Source organism: Elephas maximus, chromosome X (genome assembly GCF_024166365.1).
Source record: "Elephas maximus indicus isolate mEleMax1 chromosome X, mEleMax1 primary haplotype, whole genome shotgun sequence".
Taxonomy (NCBI): Eukaryota; Metazoa; Chordata; class Mammalia; order Proboscidea; family Elephantidae; genus Elephas; species Elephas maximus.
The window spans coordinates 4,310,468-4,335,016 of record NC_064846.1 but is presented as its reverse complement, the minus strand read 5'-3'; the positions used below and the strand labels follow the sequence as shown (position 1 = coordinate 4,335,016).

At 47.0% G+C, this 24,549-nt stretch overlaps 1 protein-coding gene across 1 annotated transcript; it reads right to left on the bottom strand.

Annotated features, from left to right (window-relative positions):
• Positions 1 to 6,654: 6,654 nt before the first annotated feature.
• GABRE (gamma-aminobutyric acid type A receptor subunit epsilon) lies at positions 6,655 to 23,185 on the bottom strand. Its single transcript, XM_049872154.1, has 9 exons — positions 23,130 to 23,185; positions 20,031 to 20,245; positions 19,538 to 19,605; positions 14,181 to 14,401; positions 13,368 to 13,450; positions 11,905 to 12,042; positions 7,692 to 7,844; positions 7,348 to 7,547; positions 6,655 to 7,070 (listed from the first exon to the last, which is right to left on the bottom strand). Exons 1-9 carry the CDS (start codon positions 23,183 to 23,185, stop codon positions 6,699 to 6,701), a joined length of 1,506 nt encoding a protein of 501 aa, XP_049728111.1. The 3' UTR covers positions 6,655 to 6,698.
• Positions 23,186 to 24,549: the final 1,364 nt, after the last annotated feature.

The window sequence follows — 24,549 nt, the reverse complement described above, 5'->3', positions numbered from 1 at the left end:
CAGTATTATCTGATAAACAAGGTAAGCATGGGCTTACTTGTGCTTACTTACTAATCCGTAGTGAACAATTTCACATTTTTTCACCACATCGAAGATTCTGGTTCTGGGTATGGCTGACATCTGTCTCTCTCCCAACCCCACAGCACCTTCCTACAGAATCAAAGCCTCTTTTCAAATTTATAATCCCTGACAGGGGCAGATGACTCAGTAAGCCAGTAAACACAGGCTTACTTGTATTTACTAATCTGTGGTGAACACTTTCACGTGGGTTTCATTTTGATGCGGCATGGTGAAACCCATGTGAAAGTGTTGACGAGTTTAGTAAGTAAGCACAACTAAGCCTGTGCTTACCTTTTTTATTGGCTAATCCACCCCTGTGCCATCCCAGTCCTGGCTACCATGAACCTTCACCTGGACTATTGCAATAATTTCCTACATGATATCATTGTCTTTGTCCTTTCCCAGGGACTGATAGCCCGATAAACAAGGTAAGCATGGGCTTTGGCAGACTAATTTTAACACTGTAGCTAGAGTGATCCTTTAAAACTAAGGCAGATCAGTTCATTTCTCCATTCATGAACTCTCATCCTCAGAGTAACAGCCAAAGCCTTTATAAATGACAAAGAAGCCCTACATGATCTGCTTTCCTCATGCTTTTCTTCCCTCTAATAATTCATCCTAGAGCTCAACCCAGTGCACCACATCTGACACCGTAGGCTCTGTGGGATTATATGGTCCAGGCGGCTGCTTATGCTTACACTGTGGCCTGGACCTGCTGCAGATCCCTTTCCTGCACATCTCAAAGCTCTCAGCTTTCTCTGCCACCTGACACAGGGAAGTCTGTAAAGTCTCAGTCCCTGAAGGTACCTATGCGGACGTCCCTATTCTGTTTCAGAGTCCCAGGTTTTCCCAATCAGGGCCTTCACTTTAGCCTAATAGACATGCCTTGGCTGCACAAATTAATCATCTCTGGAGATTTGTAAATCTAACTCTTAAGTTCTACATTTGCCCCTCATCTATGTCTGCTCTCCCAGTGCAGGCTATAAAGCCCTCTTTGGAAGCTTCCAAAGAGGCCCTTGGACTCTCATATTTTGCCTTTAACTACTTTTTAATTACCCTTAGTTTCTTATTATCGCCCTGCATCAAGACAATTTAATAATAACTGACCGACTCCACTCTCCTTGTATACAATTTTCTTCCCATAGCCTTCAAATGTCTGAATTGGCAAGGAGTTTCCCTCCACCGGGATGTTTTCCCAAGTAACCACCAGTGAAATCTTTAGGAATTGGGTGTTCATATTGTGCCAGGTACTATCTGTGCCCCACCAGACCACTCAGGATGGGTTGCTCCTTGCCAGCCAGGTAGTGAGTGATCCAATCCCAGAGCCCTATCTACCATATGCGTTCTTGTATTATTCCTGGTATCAACTGTGTCAGCTCAGATCATCTGGGAAGCAGATGCCAAGTTGCAGCTAGACCAGCAAGAAATTTATCGGTGGTGATTTGTAAACGTTCACTTGAAGCTCAATAAAAATTAAAAAAAAAAAAAAGAAAGAAATTTATTGGTGGAAATGCCCATGAAAGAAAGAGAAGAAGGAGCAGGAGTAGGTAGGAAGAACCTTCAGACCACAATGAGGTCTTGATAGGGACTTCTTTAGAGGCCTGCAAAAGGAGAGGGAGAAGCAAGGAGGATTAGATGTAAGAGTCTTAGACTGCAGAACAGGTCTGACAAAGTCTCAGTCAGGCCTATGGGGAACCCCAGAACAAACACTGCTTGCTGGAGGAGTCCTGCTTTTGGTAGAAGCATCCCTGTCTAGTATGTCAGCTGTACTCAGTCATGGGCTAGGAGAATCCCAGGGACAGTGTGACCTTAAATGAAACAAATATATGATAATTTTTTTTTCATTTATGTGGAATTCAAATTTAACTGGGTGTCTTATGTTTTATTTACTAAACCTGGCAACCATACCATAACGGCTGAGTTGTAGGTTGTATGTGGGCACAACAGAACGGTCACTTACTCACCAAGGCTGATTTGACTATTGTCCTTGCCAGTAACCAAGACCAATGCTGAGTCCCTGACATGGCACCATCCTTCAAGGAAACCAAAAAGTGACTTGGGGGCAAATTGACTACCCTGGATCCCTTCAAAACTTGATGGGGAAAGATTCCTATTGACTGCAATCAGCATAAATTCTGGATACGAGTTTGCCTTTTCTTCCTGGAGCACATCAGCAAGCACTGCTATTCGAGAGCTTAGCATGTTTGGTCCACTGAGACATGATTTTATACAACATTGGATTGGATCCAGAGATCCTTTTTACAACCAAAGAAGTGAGACATTGGGGCACATGACCTGGGATCCACTGATTCTAGCACATACCACACCACTCAGAAGCTGATGGCCTAATAGAGGGCTGAAATGGTGTGTTGAAGGCACAACTGATGTGCCAGCTTGAAGATGATACCCTGGGAGAATGGGATGCCAGCCACCAGGAAGCATTATACACCCTAAATCAATGAGCATTATACAATAGAATATACAGGTTTGTGAAACAAGGGGTAGAAGTAGGAATTGTTTCATTCATCTTATCTCCCGGTGACCCACTTGAATCGTGCTTACCATCCTCAGAGCTCTGTCGGTTCTTGACTCCAAAAGGTTAAGTACCTTCACCAGGAAGCATCACAAGAGTCCCATTAAATTTTAATCCATGACTTTTTCCTGGTCACTGTTGGCACCAGCCAAAAGAAAATGAGTCAGCATCCTGGCAGGGTAATTGATCCTAATCATCAGAAAGACATAAGGGTACTGCGACAAGGTGGGGGTAGGCAAGAATAAGTTCGGCATCCAGGTGATGCACTTAGGTATCCCTTGGAAATTCCAGGCAAGTTTACTAGTCATAGCCTGAGAAGGACATGGTGTCAAGAGACTCAAACCTTTCAAGGATAAAGATTTTAGTGACTGTACCAGATAAGCTACCTAGACGAGCAGAGATGCTAGTCAAGAGTAAGGGAAATCTAAAATGGGTAGTACAGGATGGAGATAATGAGAATTGGTTAAGATCTCAAGACCAGCTGTAGCGGCAGATGCTCTGGTTTGTTTCACTGACCTTCTCCTTGTAAGTTTTCCTTAGGGAAAGAAGCCCAACATAACCATGGAGGAATTGCTTCAGAATTTATTCTATGAGGCAAAACGGTCTCAGCTCAGCGAGAAATGAACTATAGCAGATGTTGTGGTGTACTGCCAAGATCTCCCCCCACCCCTGCTCCTGCAGCACAGAGGCTCTCATTTCTACAGCAGCTGAGATTGTCGGAGGCTTACAATCCTCAGTCAAGTCCCTCTCCAGACATTGCCTGTTGCTCCAGAGACCCTTCTTGACAAGTTCATGTTGCTTCCAAGGTCATGCTCACATCCAGTGACTGGCCAATGCTGGAATATAAAGGCCCAGCCCCCTTGCCTAATTTGTGACAACTGCGAAGGACTATCTCTACTCTAGAAATGCCCATATATTCAGCTGGGGCCCTTGTCGTGACTACATTGTCACCCAATTTCTCCTCTACCCAACCCTGCTCCCTTCACTACCCCCACAGGCATTGACCCTAAGAGCATGCTCCAATCAACTTGCTGCACTCTAGTCTCTGTCTCAGAGGGAGCTTCCTACATAAACTGACCTGTGGCAGTGTTTTGCTGTACATTATTATTATTATTGCTGTTATTATCATTTCTTAGTATGGACTAACTTTTCAATCTTTTCCTTTGTAGTTTCTGGTGTTTTATATCATGCTTAGAAGGGCCTTCCTCAATTCGAGAATATAGTCACCCTTTATTATCTTTTAGTAGCTTTCCTTCAAAAACAGTCTTTAACTCTTTAATTCAGCTGCAATTTTAATGTAAATTGAGAGGAAGAGATCCAGCTTTGCTTATTGTTTTTCAAATGGTTAACTGGTTCTTTCTATACAATTTATTTAAAAAAAAAATCCTCATTCTCCAAAGCTTTTCTAAGGTGTAATGTGCTTTTATCCTTTCTCTAATTTCTAGATTTCAATGCTTAACTCATTTTTCTCCCACTGCATTCAGTAATTGAAAGGCTTATGATTTTTTTCTTTATGTACAGTGTTGACTGCATCCCATTTGTTTTTTAATATGTGGCATTTTATCAATTTTAGTTTTTAGGTGTTATGCATCCAGTTATGTTTTCAATTTCTTCATTTTAAAGGAAGGTTTATGTAAGCCCTTTAAAAGTTTATAAATGGCAGGGTTTCTTATTTCTTCCTAGCTTTATTGTAGTGGGACGAAGAAATTGGATTTGCACTATTTCCATATAGAAACTTTAGTATCTTTCTCACGTAAGAAAAAGTGAGCAATTATTTTCCATTTTCTAAATTACTTGTAATTTGCTTTGATTGGGACATCGGAAAATAAACAGTAAAGGCATGTGGACCTCTTATAGGTAAAGTGCGTGAACATCATTCTAAGGACTTCATGGTGATAATGTTCACTGTTCAAAGTCCAATTTTGTCTCTTTCTTAGTCTTGAGATTGTTTTTTTAATTTCCTTAAGGTTGGATGTGTCACAGGAAGCCAGGGTCAGCAATTCCCAACATACTTTTAGAGACTTTTATTTTGCAAGGTGGATCAACCAAGGTCTCTAGGCTTGCTCCAAGCCAAGACAGGATATTAGGGCTTCTGAAGTCTGGTCCCACTCCACCATGGACTGGTTGTGTGACAGTGGACAAAGCTCTTCTCCTATTTGTATTTCAGCATCCCTGCATGGGGGGTGGGGGAGGGTGGAGCAAGGCTGTACTGAGTGTGATGGTCTCTAGGAACCTTCCAGTTCTGACTAGGTAGGGGCTAGAGTGATGGACAGAGAAAAAGGGACATGGAGGGGAGCAAAGTCATCAGAACAAGTCAGGGAATCTGGAGAGCTTACCAAACACCTAGTTACTCTCTTCCTTTTAGTTCCCTACTAATGAGAGAAGGGTACACCATGCATGCTTGGTAGGTCTGGGAGCCATGGACAGGAGAGCGGAACAGAGAGATAAATATATGGATCACTGCCTTAATATTTAAAACCTGAGCTGAGAAAAATTTGAAAGCCCAAGAAAACAGCAACACCTTCCATACTTTGCTGATATGTTTATTAACATATTTAATATTTTCCCCTCTCAAATGATGGTGACAAAAGCAGATGGACCCCAACCTTACCCACCCTCCCAATAAAATACAGACACAGATTTCATTCAGCATATACAAGCATTGGGGCGTGTGTCTAAATTCACCTCACTGGGTTACCAGAGCCAGGAGAGGTTTGATCTTGGGGGCAGTCTGAGCATGTCAGGCCCAGGAATTGAGCAGGCCAGTGCTGAAGAGAGGCTGCCACACAGGACCCTGCCACTTGGGTGTCAGCAGAGGCAAGAGAAACAGATCATAGTGAACAGAGCTGCCTAGCCCTGGCATGTGGTCTGGAAGTTGACAGTGGGCTCCTGGGTAATTTCCAGTGAGATCCACAGTCCCATAGAAATCTGTGCCTCTGTGTTCTCATCTGCAAAATGGGGATAAGAATCTTGCCCTGACTGTATCATACGGCTATAATCAGGTTCAAAATAGAAATATTTTGTCAAAAGCGCTTTGCAAAAGGTAAAAAACCAAAATCAAACCCGTTGCCATCGAGTCAATTCTGACTCATAGCGACCCTATTGGACGGAGTAGAACTGCCCCATAGTTTCCATGGTAAAGTGCCATATAAATTTAAGGGAGTTTGATTGATTGATTGTGATTGTGAGAGTGCCCCAGGGATAAGTGTTGCCCAGCTCATGGGTCCAGGAGCCAAGGAAGTGGCAGAACTCTTCCACTGTGCCTTAGGTGGGCACCAATCAATGGCGGGCAATGCCTGCTATGAGGCAGAGTCCCTTGGTTCCTTCACCCTGGGAAATCACCAAGGCCTAGCATCTGGGTCAGGGCTGGGAAAGTCACCGGGGAAGTTACAGAAAGGGTCACAGGGGTCAAAGGGAGGAAGAAGGAGGCATATAAAGCAGAGGCCATTATGATCATCACACACACAATACATACCCACTAGATGCAGGGCATTGAATTGGTAGTGTGGATGAAAGATGGAGGCAGGGGGAGAAGGAGGGGTCACAGCAGCAGAGGGAAGAATACTGTCCCAAAGAGGTTCAATTGCTGGCTCCCCTCTTCCTAAAGGGATAAAGGTAGTGTCTGTCTATCTGCAGGGGAAGGAGGAGTCAGAGAGACAGAATCAAGGGAGATAGAATCTATGCACTTTGAGGTTGATGCCAGAGCTTGGCCTGGAGCACCACAAAGGCAGTGGTGGGGTTTCTGGAGAAGTCAGTGGATGTCAGCACTGTTGGGAGAGAGCTAATCAGCTCATATATGGGCACAATTCTGGGGAGCTGGTCACTGAGACGTTATGAGTTTTATGACTAGGCATAATGAACACCCCTTGAAGAATAGAGAGGTGGGCCATTTTACTTGAAATGGACTATCGTGTAAATTCAGTGAATGGGCCAGGCTGGGCAAAGGACCAGCAAAGACAAATTCTCTGCGGGCTTGTACTTGGGAAAAGAGAAGGAAAGGCACTCTCTACTTGTTCCTACTGCTGCTGCTGCTTTCCCCCAACTCCCTTGGCAAAGGGCTTAGGACCTCCTTGGCGAGGCTGCCCCAAAGGACACCAGCTGGCACCTAAAAGTAAAGGCAACCAAGCCAATAGAGCACACTGAAGAAGAAGAAGGCCAGCGGGAAAGCAACCCGCGAGTAGTAATCCAGGCGGTAGATGTGGATGCAGAGGTGGCCCTGCTGCCAGGTGCTACCTTCGCAGTTGGGGATGGTGCAGTAGTATTTCTTGAAACCACTGTGCCACTTGCAGCAGACAGGCTTCGAGCGCTGGGAGCTACCTGGGTTGGAGGACTTCCCCTCTCCATCACTTCCCTCCATGTTGACGATGGCGTGGACAAGAGCTTTCTGATGCTTCTGGGCACGGGCACGGGCTCGCGCACGCGCACGGGCTCGCGCACGCGCACGGGCTCGCGCACGTGCCCGGGCGCGGCGACAAGACTGAAATGGACAAAGAAAGAAGTGAGAAGAAGGCAAGGGAAGGGAACCCTTGCTTGATGCCCACCTCAGGATTGTTTGGAGGCCCTGTCCTTGGCACATCATTCTTGCCCACAGAATTCAAATCACCACATCAGGAATTTGTTTGACCCCCACCCTCCACCCCCACAACCCTGGGTACCTCCCTATCACCCAGTGAGTCGGCCACTCATGTGCATGAGCTCTCATGCCCTCACTGGCATGCCTACAAATTCCATGCCCATACCCCAGTCGCTCATACATGACGAAGTGCTGGAGAAGCACGGATTTTCATCTGGTTGTAGGTCAGAAAGTTGAGCACGGCAAACTCCATCAGTGCACAGAAGCAGAAGACAAAGCAGATGGCAAGATAGAAGTCCAAGGCCGTGACATAGGAGACACGTGGGAAATTCTTACGGGAAAAGGTGCACAATGTGGTCATGGTAACTACAGAGGTGATTCCTGCAAGAGCACAGGAGGGGACGTGGACTCAGCTTCTGAGCTATGGATTGTAAAGCTTAAAAGGCCAAAGAGAAGGCAATTCTTCACCTTGGCAAAGCTACATCACAGTGTGTACTCATGCTTGTGCCTACTTGACCCCCTTACCTAAAGAGGTCCTAGCAGCTGCCGGGTCCTTCTTGATCCAAAAGGAAACCCAGGAGAGCATCGTGGTCACAGAAGAAGGGACATAGTTTTGAAAGGCAACATAGCCAAACTTCCTGCTGACGTTGAAGAAAAATGTCATGACCATGAAATCACCTGGAAGACATGAAAAATGACACTTCGTTATGGCACTGACACGAAGCCCTCCCCCCCCAAGCAGTACTTAGACATTAAAGGTGCCACTATTCAGCTCATGGATTCCTCACCATAGCCCTAGGATAGAGGCACGTTATTTGAATCCAACATACACAGAATCAGAAGAAGCCCAGAGACTCACTGCAAGACCCTTGGCTAGTTCAGAACTGAGCTGTGGCCGAAACCTCCGTTTCCTCTCTCTCACACCCTACGCCTGTCTTTCCAAGGTGGCAGCAGAGTCAGACAAAAGTGAAACAATCAGTTAACCCTCTATATTTCAGAACTACACAGCTGAAGTCCAAATGGCTGACTGAGGCCTTCACATCCTTTGAAGCAGCATGTCTAGTCTGCAGACTTGCATCCCTGACTCCTGCTCCGCTGGCCCTTACAATGTATGCACTCAGACAACGAGCCAAGGATGGCCTGTGCTGTTGCTGGGGCTGCAAAAAAGTTCCTTTAGCCTTCTTTCACACATTCATACACAGGTGAAATGCCTTAGTTAGCACTCTTCCACCGATGGCCAAAAGAAGTCACTCTCCTGCCCCAAATATCTGGTGGCTCTTAGCCCCACATGAGCGACAGAATCAAGTCTAGACTGATCTGACACTAAAGGCTAACCATGATCTGGCTCCAGTTGACATTTCTCTCTCTCTCACACACACACACACACACACACCACACCACACCAATCTTACCCTAAACTAAACCCATTTGCTCCCAGATTCCCTGAGATAGCCTATGTATTTATACCAATATTCAAACCCTGGGTTCCCTGTTCTGACCCCAATTGAGTGTTTCAGGAAAATAGAAGAATGAGATGAAAGTGAAAATTTCAGTCAGCCCTCTAGATGTCAGGTCTTTAAAGTATACATCCACAAGGCAGACTGAGGTCTTCACATTCATTTGGGCATCATGTTCTTGGTCATGGCTCTCACCCTAGACACCAAAGGCTCTTCCCAGGCTCTTAGAGGACCTGATAACAACCTACCTTTCCAGTTGGCATCTTCTATTGTACCATCCATGCTGCCTTATACTCTGACACACCCATCTCCAAACACTCTGCATGTTCATGACTCCATGGTTTCTATGGGCTTTTCTCTGAACCCAAAATACTCCCTTTCACTCTCAATGTCCTATTGGATTTATAATAGCTCAAGTGCTGGCTCCCTTAGTGAAGAATTCTGTGGGTTCCCCGCAGCTCCAAACTTCCATCTCAGTGATGCTGTAGATTTCCTTGGCCTTTAACCCTTTCAAGACAGAGCTTACATGGGCCCTGTGGCTTGTCCCCTGCCTATCCGAACCTAACACACAGCCTTGAACCCAGAGGACGGCTCAGTGACTCTTGCTGCTGCCTGGTAACAGCTTTGTAAAGCAGACCAGAACACTGATCTGTCTGTGTGTCCTCCTATTTTGGAAAGTAGATCACTTGCCCAGCAGATCTGGGTGAGCTGGAGCCAAATGAGAAGACTTTCCTACTTACCTTGGTAGCATGGCACTCAAGAGGCAAGACTTCTAAGATTCTTCTGAAAAAAGGCAAGGAAGCAGCCTGGGGTCAATGGGAGATCTGTGTCCAGAGTAGTAGCTTTAGAGATAGAATTCCTCCTCCAGAGCTGCTGAATGACCACTCTAAAACTTGTCCCCACTCTGGGGTCTTGGCTACACCTTAAGACTTTCCTATTTTGCTACAACCCTACCAAAAAAACCAAGCCCACTGCCGTGGAGTTGAGCTGATTCTGACTCATAGCGACTCTAGAGGACAGAGTAGAACTGCCCTATAGGGTTTCCAAGGCTTTGTCTTTGAAAGCTGGGAGGAGGTTGCTAATACACTCTTTCTTCTTCATGAGGAGTGGCGGGACATGAGTAAGGGAAGTAAGACATCTGGGGCTGAGAAGCCAAAGCAGAAAAAGTGCTAAAGATGCTTTCTGGTCTTACCTGCTTTGACTGGACCATAGCTGACTCATGGTGTCCAATTCTGGGCACTGCACTCTCAGAGGTACACAAAAAAAGACTGTGTCCAGAGGACTAGAACTGTAAGGATTAGTATATCAAAGCGTTGAAGAACAAGAGAAGGAGCTAGGCTGTGCAGCCTTTAACAGAATATGACCAGGGCTGGAAAGATAATACTGGTCCTTTAATCTTGGCCCTGTGGAAGCATGACTGGATTTAATTTAAAATGGGTAGTTCTAGGGAAAAAGAACTAGGTCCAATGGATGGATGTTCCAGAGAGTCCAATTTCAGGTGATCAGGGAGATTTTTGACAGAGCCGTCTAGGAGGAATTCTCTTGTAAGATACTGAACTCCTGATCACTGCCAAGATTCCAACAGAGGATCAACAGCCATCAGTAAAGGATGATCCATTCACTGGGAGCCTTCTGAAGCAGAGATTCTCTGGTTCAAGGCCAAAGGGGCCAGAGTAGCAGGCTACCACTACCTTCTGAACCCTTGGAAGCTGAATGCATTAGTCTGCTCCAGACTATGGTCTTGATGGAGAAAATTGTCCCAGGGGCCAATGGAAAGGGTTTGAGATCAGTCCCAAAGATAGGTATAACACTGGAGAAACCACGATTCAAGCTTAACTAGTCTCCAGCAGAAGATAAAGAAGCTCTCCTCAAGAACCCTCCTCAATCCCCAGAAGGGCTGGTGCTTACCTACTATCATGGCTTTGGTGATGATGCCGGCTCTGGGGCTTTGTAGTCACTAGGGCACCATTTTGAAACAATGTACAACCATCTACTAAACGGAACCACTAGTGACTTGAAAGCCCCTGGGCCTTGTCTCCTCTGCCATTTTTGATGATGGGTCCTCACCTGTCTGGGGCAATTCATGTGCAGAAAGGCAAGAGGCAGGCCCATGGTTAGCTGGCACAAGAGCAAGGATCCCAAGTCAAAGGTAGAAAACCCACTTCCCCAGATCCCCAGGGAAAAGGAAAGCATTTATAAAGCAACCCTCTACCCCTGCCTAGCAGTGTGAAAGCAAAGCTCCAGCCAGATGAGTATGAGCTGCCCCTCACCCAGTGATCAACTCAATAAGTGAAACAAAAACAGATTTCTGCCTAGCCACATGGAAACAAAGCAAGATGCCTTCCATAGCAAATGGCTGGTTGGGTGACCGGCTCCATCCACATTCTGGAAACGATGAGGGCAATGCCTTCACTGCCCTGAACTTGGTCAGTATGTGTGAAGAGGGTTTCCAGGGCTGTCTGGGAGCAACCCTGAGGAGGTCCCTTGGCTCCTCATTCAGATCACCTAGGAACACAAGCAAAGATGCTCATACCTAATTGGGATCTAGAGTTTAAGAGACCCAGGACCCTCCCTTTAAGTTCTTGTTAGGGATAAGGTCAGAAAACCAACTGTCGCCATGTATATGTTGACTCCACCATGAAGCCTTTGACAGGAATCTGTACTTGTCAAGTATCAGAACATCAGAGCTGCTCCTTTAAGATAAATGTCAATGTGATGCAGCAGTATTGGAGCTCTGTGCCCCAGAAACTTCCTCAAAGTTATCCTAGCCTTCACCTGGCTGACAATAGAACTCCGACTTCCACCTCCCATTAGGACAGACTGTGCTTCCCATTGGATCAGCTTGGGTCGGTTCTGAGTATGGAAAACTCACATAAGCTCCATTCTACAAAGTCATCCAAGTAGGTCAGTGTTATAACAAAGACCTTGAAACTGAAGGGTCTGCATGACAATGCTAGTTGCAAATTCTGACAGCAACAAACCTTTATCTACTTACCTACCCTTTCGGGGGCTTGGCAAAGCACTTACTTCTTTGCAGATGAGACTGAGACATAGCTACAAAGTCTCAGTTTCCTCTGCAAACAGTTGTAAGTGCTTAGCATTTACAAGACAGGAGCCATGTATTACAATACCCACCCACTGCCGCCCAGTCAATTCCGACTCATATGCACTACAATAGTTCCATGGAATGGTTGCATAGTATTTGTGTGGACAGCCACCACCAGCCATCCCTACCACCCTCCTTGGCCTCAGCCTAACCCTGGCTTCCATGGCACACTTACCAGCTGGGGTTGACAGAGTTTCAGTTTTGTTGCTCATTCCTTTAAAATCAAACTGGAAGAGCTTCCAGGAGTTGTTTTCATTGATTTCAAGCTTGAAATCTTCCCATTTGTAGGTCATCTCACTCACAGGATAAGAAACTGGAAAGCAATAAAGGAAAACCATGTGAGACTGGGAAGACCCTCTGATGTCTCCACCAGCATGGAGTCAGTCTGAGCAATGCCTTGGAGTCCTGACTCTGGTCTCACCAGCTTTGGGACCTTACCTCATTGTTGAAGTCCATTCAATAAGAATATTTATTGAGCATTCATCAGCACCAGGCCCTGGGCTGGAAATATGGAGATGAGCAAGGTATGAGCCCTGCCCCTCGAGCATTCACATTTTAGTGGATAAGACAGTGAGTATACAGCTAAGAGCCAGTAATTGTTGGAGCTGCTCTGAGAAGCCACTGCCCATGAGATGGTGGGGACACAAAGTGGGGAGGGAACAGAAAAGACTTCATGGAGTAGGCAGCATCCCAATTAAATCTTGCAACTTGAATATTTTCCATATAGATGAGGCTGAAGGGGCAGAGGGGGTGTTCCATGTACAGAAAGGATAAAACGCCTGCTGTATTGTGGAAACACCAAAAGTTCATAGGGGACGAGGTGTGTGGGAGTGAGCAGCAGGGGCCTGTTCATTAAGGGCCTTGTGGGTCAGTCTAAGGCACTTAGAATTGTTCCATGAGAGTTAAGGAAGGATTTGTAACTGAGAAGTGATCTGGTTCTGGATGGCACTTCCGCTAGGTTACTCTGGTCATTATGTGAGGGCAGTCTGGTGGCAGAGATACCAGTTAAGGGAGGCCAGTGTAGTAATTCAGGCAAAATAAAATGAATGAAGGCAGGAGTCAAAGCTGTGACAGACAGAATGCAGAGAAGTACACAGGCTTAACAGAGATTAAGGAGAGAATACCAACAGGATGTGTTGCTTGATTAGACATGGGAGGTGCGGGAAATGGAGATTTTAAAGTTCTTGGCTTAGACAAATGGTAGATTATGATGCCCTTCAATAAGACCAATGGAAATGCAGAAGAAGTAACACATTTGATTTGGAGATGAGGTTGGGAAGAGACAATGAGTTTAGCCGTGGACATGTTCAGTTTCAAAGTGAAGATATTACAAAAGTCCAAGTGGAAGATGACAAAGGCCTAAACCAGTGGAAACGAAGAAGAGCAGACATAATTGAGATACACTTCAGAGGCAGGTGACTGACTTGATGTAGAGAAAGAAGGAGGAACCCAACATGATGCCCAGGTTGAGCAACATAGTATTATTAGCAGGAAATGAGATGGGTATTGAGGGGGAGGCCCTGTGCAACCTCAGCACCATCTTAGGAGGAAATCAAAGGCAGAAAAATGTAAGGGGGAGGATAAGAAAAAGGGGCACAGCATGACTCTGGGACCCCAGAAACCTAAGAAGGTACTCACAGCTAGAGAAAGACAGAGGACAAGAGTGAGAATCCATTGGAAATCTGTGCATATGGAGTGTACATCCAGCATCAATGGTCATCCTGGAAGGGAGAGAGGCGCCTCATTAGGCTGGCCCTGAGCACTTAGGTGTCCATACAACTTGGACCTGGGGGCCACCACCAATGAGTGGCAACAACAGAATTCAAGACAAAGAACTCAAAGGAGAGACCAAAAGAGAGAAAGGACAGCATAGAAGTATCTGGCTACTCTGGTCTCCATCATCAGAGGTATATGGATCAACTTAGATGAGCTTTTGTTTCTTTCCTAGCCCAGCTTCCAGGACCTGCCAACACTCTCCCACTCTCCACCACCACTGCCCCCACCTCCGCCAACATAAAACCTTCCCCTGCCAGGCATTCAAGTATCCAGCCTGGTCCTTAGGTACCTTTCCAACTGCTGTGCTGCAGCTCTACCTAGGCAATTCCACCATCATGAATGTGTCTATACTTTCAGTGTCTGCATTGTCTAGGCAAGGCAGTCAAAGTGGTACATTCTCATGCAGAAAGCACTGGACTAGGAGCCAAGTAACTGAGTACCAGTCTCCACTCTGCCACAGATTTGGCATGTAGCCTTAAGCAGTATCTCTCTATTTTAAAGGCTTAATGTCTGTATCTGTATATGGAGGGGTTGGACTAACAGTCTAGAAAAGCTGGAAGGACCCTCAGAAGTGGCAATCCAGATGAGACCTCTGCCCATGGATTCTTGGGTAAAGTTCCCAGAGGAGGAGGGAGGGCCCTAGGAAGTGAGACCCCCCCCAGAGGCTTCACATACCTAATTGTGTACAACACCTTGCCATCCCTGTGGATGCGAATCAACTGATTTGGCATGGTGACAGTGTGCTCTTGAGTCCTCTTAGAATTCCTAAAAAAGGTATCTGGGATCCATAACTGGCTCACCACGTTGCTGTTCAGAACAAGGGTTTCAAAGCTGTCATTGTAACGGAGACGTTCATCATACCAGGTCTGGCAGAAGATGATGTCAATGTTGTATTCCTGGTGCAAAGGAAAGAAAGGCTCACACTTGGGGCTGTGGAGACAAAGGACATTCACTTACAAACATATTGTTTGCTACTCCCTAACCTGGAGTCTTAAAAGGCAGTGTGGTGGAATGCATGGAACACTGGACCGGTTCTTTTTTCTCTGCAAAAACTGTTATTTAAATTGGTGTGCATCTTGAACTAGTATTAAATCAATACCAACTTGGAGTTAAGGAAATATACCTGAAGATTTCAATCATGTCCCCCGAGTCTTCTCCAGGATTGACATTTGTGGATAAAAAGGTTTCAGCTTCATCAACCCAACCATTTGTTTTCCCAATAGAGCTGCAAGGACTTCATGGTCAACTGACAGCCTACTCATAGGCGTCTCTTTTTGCCAAAGTGTGATACAATTCTAAAGCTTCCAAGTGTCCAAAGTGTCTTAGAACTTGGCTAATGACAAAACTACCCACTTTGTGCTATGTTTATTCTACATGATCAACCACATATCTTGGAACAATTCCACCACTTAGACAGAAAGCGTTGCCTGATAGAATGGCAAGATGTGACTGTGATCTATGCAGATCTTACCACCATACGGCAAAGTGATAAACAGAACCAAATAAGACTGAAACCTAGAGTGCCCCCATGGTCACATCATAGTCAAGACTATTGGATGAATGCAGTCAAATCAAGGAAGCTGGTAATTGCTAAGTATCTTGAAGATTAACATCAGTACAACAATGGGGTAGGTGAGATTTGGTGATCTCTAAAGGTCCTGTCAGAGTCGACTTGACGGCACTGGGTTTTTTTTTTAAAGGTCCTGTTAGCTCTGACCTTCTAGATTCTGAGAATTCTCATCAGCACCATGCTTAAGGGTATACAATTTGTGTCACTACAGCCAGCCAGGACACAGTTTTTTTTTTTTCATTAGTGAGTAAGAGAGTCAGAGGGAGTAAGAGAACGACACAGTACTTGATCACTAAAAATGATGCATCTGTAGACTATGTCCACACCCAGAAACATGAACATAGAATCGTGTCAAGGAAGAACGACTGAAAAGAGCCAGTAGACACAGACTAACACTACAGAAGCTGAATGTGCCCCAAAAATGGTTCCAAGAAAACGTGGAAGGAAGGAGACAGGTTAGACTCCAGTGGTAGTTACTTTCACTTTTTTCCCCTGTAGAGTTGTTTCCACTTATAATCAAAGTTTTAAACGAATGTCCATGTAAGTTTGGCTGAGACAGGTATTACCTGCCATGCTCTTCTCTCTATTAAGTGGAGGCCTAGAAACAACTAGCAAGTGCTTCAAAACAGCTCAGTGATTCCTAGAGAAAGGGTGCGAGTGAAGCAAACCAAGTCCCTAGCATTGAGAGCCTTCCTCCACCAGTGGGCAAAGGCCCCTGCCAGCCTTTCATGTGTCTACGCAGCTGACAGACCCTTTGGAATCCACTTCAGTTTGCAAAGAGGAAAGCAGCATGCATTTGGTTGTAGCCATTTTCTGTTTTGAGGTAAAAGAAAAGGAACATTCCCAAATGGAGAGCAGTCTGGGAAGACATGTTTCATCTAGAAACAGACAGGAGATGGTGGCTTAATTGCATGACTGGGCTCGTCACCTTACTGCTCCCATGTAGGGCTATGTTGCTACCCGGGCCAGGTCAACACCCTCTCAACACCCACATTGCCAGTTCAAAATAATTTTAAAAAATTACAAACGCCTTTGATTGTATACTGTGAAGTTTCTCCTTTCAGCTTTTATTTGGGGAGCTCAGATGTTAATTAACCTCATTCCTTCATTCTCCAGAATTATATTAAAAAATGAAGTGCTTTGAGTCACAAGAGAAATGTCTATTTAGTCTCGTGTTATTTAAACAAGGAGAATCTTTTTTTTTTTTGGCTTTGTTTTGTTTTCCCTTTCAAACAAGAGCCCCTAACCTCTGAATGTGTGTGTGCACATGCATAGATAGATCCATGATGATTTGGTTTCCAGATACTTCTCATCCTGTGAACTTTCTATTAAACATTGAAGGATGTTTCTATTAAACATTGAGAAAGATGCTTAACAGAAGAAGCTTGAGAAGTGAGAAAGTTGCATCACTGTCATTGCAAAGAGAACAGACTGCAATACAGCTACAAGCAGCTTGGGCAGCAAAGATCAGAATTAGGTCAGGGAGCCCAAGCTCCTTTATTTTAGAGATAGGGAAACTGAGGCTCAGAGAGAAAGGGGCCTGTCCAAGGTCACAAAAGTAGGTAATAGCAGCTCCAGGCTCTGGGGTGCCCTTCACTGATCTCCCTCCCCAGAGCTTACTTCACTTGCAAGAACAATTCCTTTGGTACTCAAGGTCCAAGTTTCCTATGCAGAATCCCTTGGTCTTTCCCCTGGGTTATCCTGCATCAAACGATGCACACCAATCAGAAACTGACCACCCTGGAGGCCAGTAGATCCCTCAGGGGAGAGAAAGAAAATCCCTGCTTGCCTTTGCTCCCCAGGTCCAAAGGTGGTGAGAGCAACTGCCCAATTGCTGGACACAAGCCAGAAAGGGGGAGACTGAGGATGTGTCTTAGAGCTGACCGAGAGAGAAGGAGCCTGGAAAGGGCTGGCAGAGCCTAGCTACCATTCCCAGGGGAGCCCTGATCACCAGTGTGCCCCATCCCCTGCCTTCACAAGTGGCCTGCAAAGGGGTTCCCACTTGGCTGGCCACACGCCAGCTTGGTAGTCAGAGGGAAGCCATTCCCTCCACATCCACTCTGTGCACGAGCTCTGTTATAAAGGGCTCCAAATGAGCACTTAGTAATTTCTATTGTAAGTTAATTACACATCAACTGATAACTAATGGTTCAATGTTTCACCCGTTTGACAAGCTTTGGATGCACAGGCCTTTTAGCTCAGCCGAAACTCTAGAAATACAGTGTCCAGGAATTGGCTTAATTAGAGCTGCCTGCAATAATTGTGTCCCCCCAAAATAGGTGCTATAATCCTAACCTCTCTGCCTGTGGTTACAACCCCATTTGGGAATGGATTGTCTTTGCTTTGTTAATGAGGCAGGATTAGTGCAGGCTGTATTTTGAGTCTATCTCTTATGAGATATAAAAGAGATTAAACAAGGGAACAGAGGAGGTATGGGGTAAGATAGATGGCCAAGACACATGAAGATCTCCAAGCAACCAGAAAGCAGAAGCTAAAGAGACAAGGACCTTCCTCCAGAGCCAGCAGAGAGAGAAAGCCTTCTTCTAGAGCCGACATCCCTGAATTTGGACTTCTAGCTTCCTAAAGTATAAGAAAACAAATTTCTATTTGTTAAAGCCACCCACTTTTGGTACTTCTGTCATAGCAGCACTAGATAGCTAAGACACCTGCCCAGCTAGAAAACAATCTTGAACCAGTTTCCACCTCCACACCACTCACCCAAAAGTTCCATTTCTTATTAAGATTAAACAATGGGCACGATTGTGGAGTCACAAGACCCCAACCTCTGGCTTTTGCTCAGAACCTAGTTTACATACAATTTTAACAAAACTGATTGCTACACTCATATCCATTTAAAAAACAAACAAACAAAAAACCCATTGCCGTTGAGTCGATTCTGACTCACAGCAACCCTGTAGGACAGAGTAGAATTGCCCCATAAGGTTTCAAAAGAGTGTCTGGTGGATTCGAACTGCTGACCTTCTGGTTAGCAGCCAAGCTGTTAACCACCATGCCACTAGGGCCTCCTCGTACCCATTTAGAAGAGGTGAATTGCTAGGCAAAAAGGAAACTACAATTCTACCAGTAGTAAGCACATCAAAAGCTGCAAAAAAGGAGTTACGGGCCTTTACTTGATCTAACAGGAGAACATCATGACCATGTGTAGCGGGCGGTCTCCAAGATGGCCCCCGGCAATCTTCACTTCCTGGTGTTCATGCCCTTCTGTAACCAAGCACCATGGAATGATCTTACTCCTCCACTCAGCCTATGCAAACACCTTGATCTATCTGGAACAGTTACTTACCTTTGAGTGTCTATTTGCAAGGCCCGTCTCAGAGACTAGGCTCCAAACGCACCCAGTTGCATGGTGCTTGCCGGGCACCAGCAGATACACTAAAACTGGCTCTAACATGAGCCAGGCTATGTCTGTGGCCACGATGGAATTGGTTGCCACAGTCTTCCTCACCATCAGGCTCCACAGATGCAAGTGACTTTTGTAGAGCATCTTTTGTAATTCATTTGCTCAGCTAACATATACTGAGCCCTTGACATCTAGGAGCCCGTAGGTGAGAGGGCAAGAGCAGACATACAGCAGATAATTACAATAAAATGAGGGAGGGCAATCAGGTAAACAGCTGTGATAGAAGCTAGAAAGATACTAGTGGCAAAGAGGGGAATGTGGTGTGAATAAGAAGGGAGCAATTAATAGTGGTGGAGGTCAGGGAAGATGCCATGAGAGAGGTGTCTCTTGAGTTTGATCCTGAAGGATAGGGATTTTGACAAGTAGAAAAGTGGACCTATGGCATCCCAAGCAGGGAAGAGCTTAAAGGTACCAAGTGGTCTGGGAACATCTGTACTCTAGTGTGACTAGAGCTCATGGTCTCTTGAGGAATGGAAAGAAATAAAACCAGAGTCCCAAGCTGGCTCCAGCCATGGAGGAGGGCCCTGACTGCTAGAGCATGGGCTTAAACTTCATGCTGTATAAGGAGGGTCAGCTCTGCAGGAGGTATGTCACTGGGAGGCCAGTTTAGTAGCGAGTAGAGGATGGGGAGAGACTTTTGCATAGTCCAGGTGGGAGATGATGAAAGCCGATGGGACAGTACTGACACTAGGACTGTAGTGGTGGAAAGGAGAGAAGGAACCAGGGAAAAATTAGAGAAATAGTCACAGAGCAAGAATTGATGACTACAGACTTAAGTCCATAAACATCATTATCAGAAGAAAAGAACCATTTCATTGTGCTGTTTAAAGTTGCTTTATTATTTTTATTTCTGGAGGTCGTCTTCAGGCAGCAAGTGACTTACCTTCTTCAGTCTTGGTCGCAAGTTGGTGCTGGTTAAAATCTCTCCCAAAATTTCTTAGAGTGGTTACAGGCACACAGAACAGAAAACACAAGTATGTGGAAAGTCCCTCGGTCAGCAACCTAGACTAGGAGATACTGTAATCAACGCTCAGTACTCACCATATCCAGGGTAGAGAGAGGACCCAGGCTGTTGACTGAGAACTCGACAGTGACCACAGTTGGCTTCTCTATAAGGGAACAGAAGTGGCAAAGGGTAAGTGTCAAACAGGAGTGTGGGGCAGATGAGGGAGCGGTCAGAGGGGGAGGAAAGGGGAGTCAGACAACCACAGTATGAACATCCAATGCTATTTCTTTCTTCTTTCATGGCAAGATCCCATTCATGGACTGTTAAAAGTTGGATGGGCCTTGAAGGTCAACCATCTAGCCCATCATTGCATTTTATGGTTGGAAAACTGAGGGTGAGAGAAGAGTCTTGACCACGGTCAGTGGCAATGCTGAGACTAGAGTTAGTATCTCTTGCCTGGTAGGTCGGCAGCACATGTTCTTGTCTGCATGCATGGCACCCTCACCTATACCCCAGGCCCATTTTCCACACCTGTGCCCTTGACCCCCCTGCCCTCCAGGAGGGGAAGACCTTTGTTCTGCTACTTACCACCAATGCCAGGGCGCAGTCTGTGGTCATAGTTGCTTAATATGGTGTTCAGGATCTGAGAGGCTTCTGGGCTTCTGGCAACTCTGTGGCCAGTAGCAGGGGGCTTTGTTCCTTCAGTGAGGGGCTTCTTTTTGGGGTCTTGTGGCTTGGGGCCATAGAAGCCATCACTATCGCCAGAGGCTCCCTTCTCTGACTTAGCCTGGGGTCCTTCAACCCTAGAACATACAAACAAAGAATGAAGGTCCGCTGCCCCCTCCGTAGGGCCCCAGCTGGAACCCTGAGACAAGGCAAGATTCCTTCTCCCGGAGGCTGGCATCCAACAAAATGACGACTGTCGGAGTCCAACGTGAGCTCACAGCATGCACCACAGCTAAAAAATGAAAACTAAAAAAAAAAAAAAAAAAAAAGGCTTCTACCAATGTCTGAAACTCACCTCTGGTGTTATAAGGCAGGGTCATACTACCTTTGTGGGGGACAGTGATGGAAAGGGGCCCCAGGGGGCTCTGAGGGGCTGATCAAGTCCTAGACCCCAACCTTCGTGTCACATTCTGTGACAAATCATCACTTGCACACTTAAGACTGCAGTACTCTTCTGTATATATGTTTACTTCAAAAAAAGGTATTTTAAAAAATAATAATGTCCCATCTACCAATATACAGACCTGAACTGGATCTTGAATTTAAAAAGCAAACTGTAAAAAAAACAAAACAAAACAATTTACAACCCAACAGGAGGGATTTGAACACTAACAGGATAGTTGAGATATGAAGAAATTATTCTTAAATTATAGGTGTAATGAAGGTACTGTGTTGTGTTTTTAAAGAGTCCTTACCTTTTAGGCTAGAGACACATGCTAAAATAATTCCATATGAAATAATGAGGTGTCTGAGACTTACACTAAAATCCTGTAAATAAGTAGGGGCATAGACAAAATAAGGATGGCCTTGAGTTGATAACTGATGAGGCTGGTGATGGGTACATGGTATTCACTCTACTATTCCCTCTACTTTTACTTACCTTCCAAACATTTTCATAGTAAAAAGTGTTTGTTTGTTTTTACAGCCATCAGCCAAATGAATCTGTGGTGGGAAAGGAGGTGAGTGGTTTCCTTTGGGGAGGAGAGTGGACTGGGAGTGGGTGGGGGCCTTCAGGGGTGCTGGTGAGGTTCCATTTCAAGCTGTGAAAACCCAATGAGCTGTTTGTTTACACATGATTTCAGCACTTTTACATTTGTATGTTACAGTTCCAAAATAATTTAATTAAAAAAAAAAGCCATCAGGTCACTTGCTCCCTATGACACAGGGTAAACAGGGCAAGACATGTGGGCTTGGCCCCTGTATTGTAGACCATTTCTCTACAGTGTTTAGAGCTCCGAGAATTGCTTAACTGGTATACAGATGTGCCACGTCTGTGCCATTTCTCATGTCTGAAGTGGCTAATTCCTACTGTGGGCAAGGCAAGAACTGCGCTTGGGAAAAGCAGTTTCCACTTTCCAGTACCATATCCAGAAGATGTTCTCTTTTCCTGAAGCTTCTCAGGTCCCTCCCTGAGATGGAGCCGAATCTCCACACACACACACATACACCCCCCCCCCCCCCAGGATGCTCCTTCTACTGGCTTCAGGAAAGAGAGCAGGAGACGGGATGGTATTTTTTTTTCCCCAAATCAACGCCTCTTTCCACTTTTCATATGGAGAAACTGAGGCCCAGAGGAGGGAAGGGCTTGTGCCCAAAGTCATTCAACTAATTTGAGGCTGAGCCTGGACCAGAGTGAGGTTTCCTGGTTAGACATGTTCTTTACGTCACAGGGTGCCATGGTGTTGACAGTGTCTAGCTGTCAGTTCCAGCAGCCCTTTCCCCTGGCTGGATGCGCAGCTTCCCTCTCAACAGCTCTTCTCCCCTGCTGCTTCCTCCCTGCCCCCCTCCTTCCCTCTTTTGCTCCTACCAGTCACCATGTCAGCTCTCCCAACTCATCCTAGTCACATCTGGAGCGCTGTCGATGACTGGGAATTCCTAGTATGCATTCAGAAACATTTACCACATAAGCCCCAGCTGAGGCCAGCCCCACCCAAGGGAACCATGAGCCAGCAGGGAGCCACCCAGCCCCTCCTTTGAGGAGCTGGCACGGTCTGGTGGGGGAGAGAAGCCAACCCCCCCTTCCCCAAAACAGATAAGCAAGACACAAGGCCAGTGCCATGGGGCCTTCCAGGGAGCCCAGCAGAGAAAGAAGCTTAGGAACTTGTCGCAGTTCACAGCCAGCGGGAAAACGTCTCCGAAATACAAGGCAGTTATCTTCCTCTCTAAAAAGCCAGAAATTCAGGGGACAACCTTTTCAGCAAAGTCCCAGGGTCGGAAGAGGGTGTGAGGGGAGCTGACAGCTCAAAGGAAACCCTCTGGTAGCCTTTTTTTTTTTTTTTTCGGGGGAGGGGAGGGAGGTGAAATCCAGGACCTGAACCACAGATCTCGGAGATTAGCATTCCTGGCCCCTGGCTCCAGTCCCCCGAGACCTCGGGGGTGTCTGGGGATAGGGAAGAAGCGGGAGACTGGCAGGACCTGGACCTAGCCAGGGCGGGAACCCTAGGACTGGCACCAAAAGGCGGGATGCGAAACAAAGTAAAGTCAGAGTCGCCTGGCACAGTGCCTAGTACACAGTAGGCGCTCAAAAACAATTCGAGCAGCAGAGAGAACAGACCAGCAACACTCCAACATTTCAAGCGGCTTCGCTCCCGCAGCTAGAGCACCGCCTTCCCCAGGTCCACCCTCGGTTGCGCGCGCCTGCCCTGACAGGGACCCGGGGCTGCACTCCTCTTTCTGTAAGAGACTTGGGAGGGAGGGGAATGCTAGCCCCCAGGTTGCTGCAAGGGGTTGGGAAGCGGGAGTCCGGGGACCGAAGCGGCAAGGGGACAGGCGTCCTGTCTTCCTTCCGGGGTTCCTTTCTAGAGGTAGCGGGGTGGGAGGGTGGATGCGACTCGTCGAGGGGTCGGGGAGCCAGCAAGAGCCGGAATCAGGGAGCTCGGGGCGCGGGGTACAGGAGCCGGCCTCGCTCCGGGGCAGGAAGCTGGGCGCTCAAGGCTCCGGGGCCCCGAAAGGGAGACTTACCTCGACTGGAAGAGCATGCACATGCCCAGGAGGAGCACTAGAACTCTGGGCGGCATCGTGGCGGGCACCCGGCGCGACCACCTGTGCAGAAGTCGCTGCTCGGGGTCTGCAGTTCCGCTGGCGCTGGTGGGGGGTTTTTGTTCCAACTTTCACTCCTCCCCTCGCCCCGCCCCCGGCCCCGCCCCCGGCCCCCGAAGGAAATCTCTGTGGTCGGAGCTGGAGCAGGTGGGGGGGGCGAGGAGGGAGAGGGAGCCTCGCGCCCCTGCCCCGCCCCCACCGCCCCTACTGCTGCGGCCAGAGGGCTGGGACGCGGCTCCGCTGGGGACTAAGCTGCCCAGGGCAAGATAGTCTCTCCAACCCCCCCCCAGGCTGCTGCGGAGAAGCTCTGGCTCAACCTCTGCTGCCCCACCCACCTGTTGCACCCCATCGCTCCACTGCTTCCCTGGCCCTCTAGCTGCCCCGCAGACCTCCCGCCCTCACTCTCCGCTGGCCGCCCGGGCGAGTCTCAGCCCCGTCCTTGGGGGGAGTGGGGTGAGAGATGGGGGTGTTCAGGGAGAAGAAAAGACTGCAGGACACATTCAGGACTATTAACTGTGTCAAACCATCTTTCTTGCCTAGACCCTCAGAACCCACTTCAGAGGGGAAGGAGCGCAAAGATTTGCTTAGCTCACTGTTGGCCGGCACTGTCCTATCCATCCGGTAGCTAGCAACACCCTCACCTGTTGCTCTCAAAGGCAGTTCGCATCCCAGCCCAAAGGATGGCTTCTCAGAAGGCTTCCCGGGGCCACAGCTTCGCCCTCCCCCACAGCACTGTGCTGTGTCATCTTCACAACACTACGAAGTGACTGATGGTTTTCTTGGGCATTTCTTTGTGAGCTTGTTTACAGTTGATCTCCCCCACTGGCGTTAGCTCCATAAGCAAAAAACCGAAAACCTTGTCTGTCCTCTGTATCCCTGAAACTTCGAAGACTTATAGCCACACAGTAGGCACTTAACAAATATTTGTTACTGGACTGCGTGTGTCTTAATGTCACTGAGCCCATCGGGACCCAAGGCTCCCTTGTGGGGTAGAGAGATGGGGGTGTTCAGAGAGAAGAAAAGACTGCAGGACACATTCAGGACTCTCACATGCATAATCTTCCTAGCCTGGGGGCAGGGCAGACTAAAGGGCATGCGCACACGGAAGCATGCTGCACTTTAGGAGACACGCTGAGCAGCAGGGGCAGGCAGAAGCCCAGCGCTGGGGACCAACTGGGAGGAGAAGGCTGCCTGGCCAGGTGCCTGCCTTTCCATCCAGCACAGACAGCTATCGAGAGGAGTGATTCTGCACTTACCATAGCCTTGAACTGCAGGCATGTTTGCTCCTCCACTGATAGGAAAGCTCCAGGAAAGGGTGGTGTGTCTGATTGACCTGGATCCC

Excerpts from the sequence above, each read along its gene's own strand:
- GABRE (XM_049872154.1), bottom strand. The coding sequence starts at position 23,185 with ATGCCGCCCAGAGTTCTAGTGCTCCTCCTGGGCATGTGCATGCTCTTC. Across the intron at positions 13,451-14,180 it reads AAGGTGTTGTACACAATTAG|GATGACCATTGATGCTGGAT; the intron begins GTATGTGAAGCC and ends TCTCCCTTCCAG. Across the intron at positions 7,845-11,904 it reads AACTCTGTCAACCCCAGCTG|GTGATTTCATGGTCATGACA; the intron begins GTAAGTGTGCCA and ends CATGTCTTCCAG.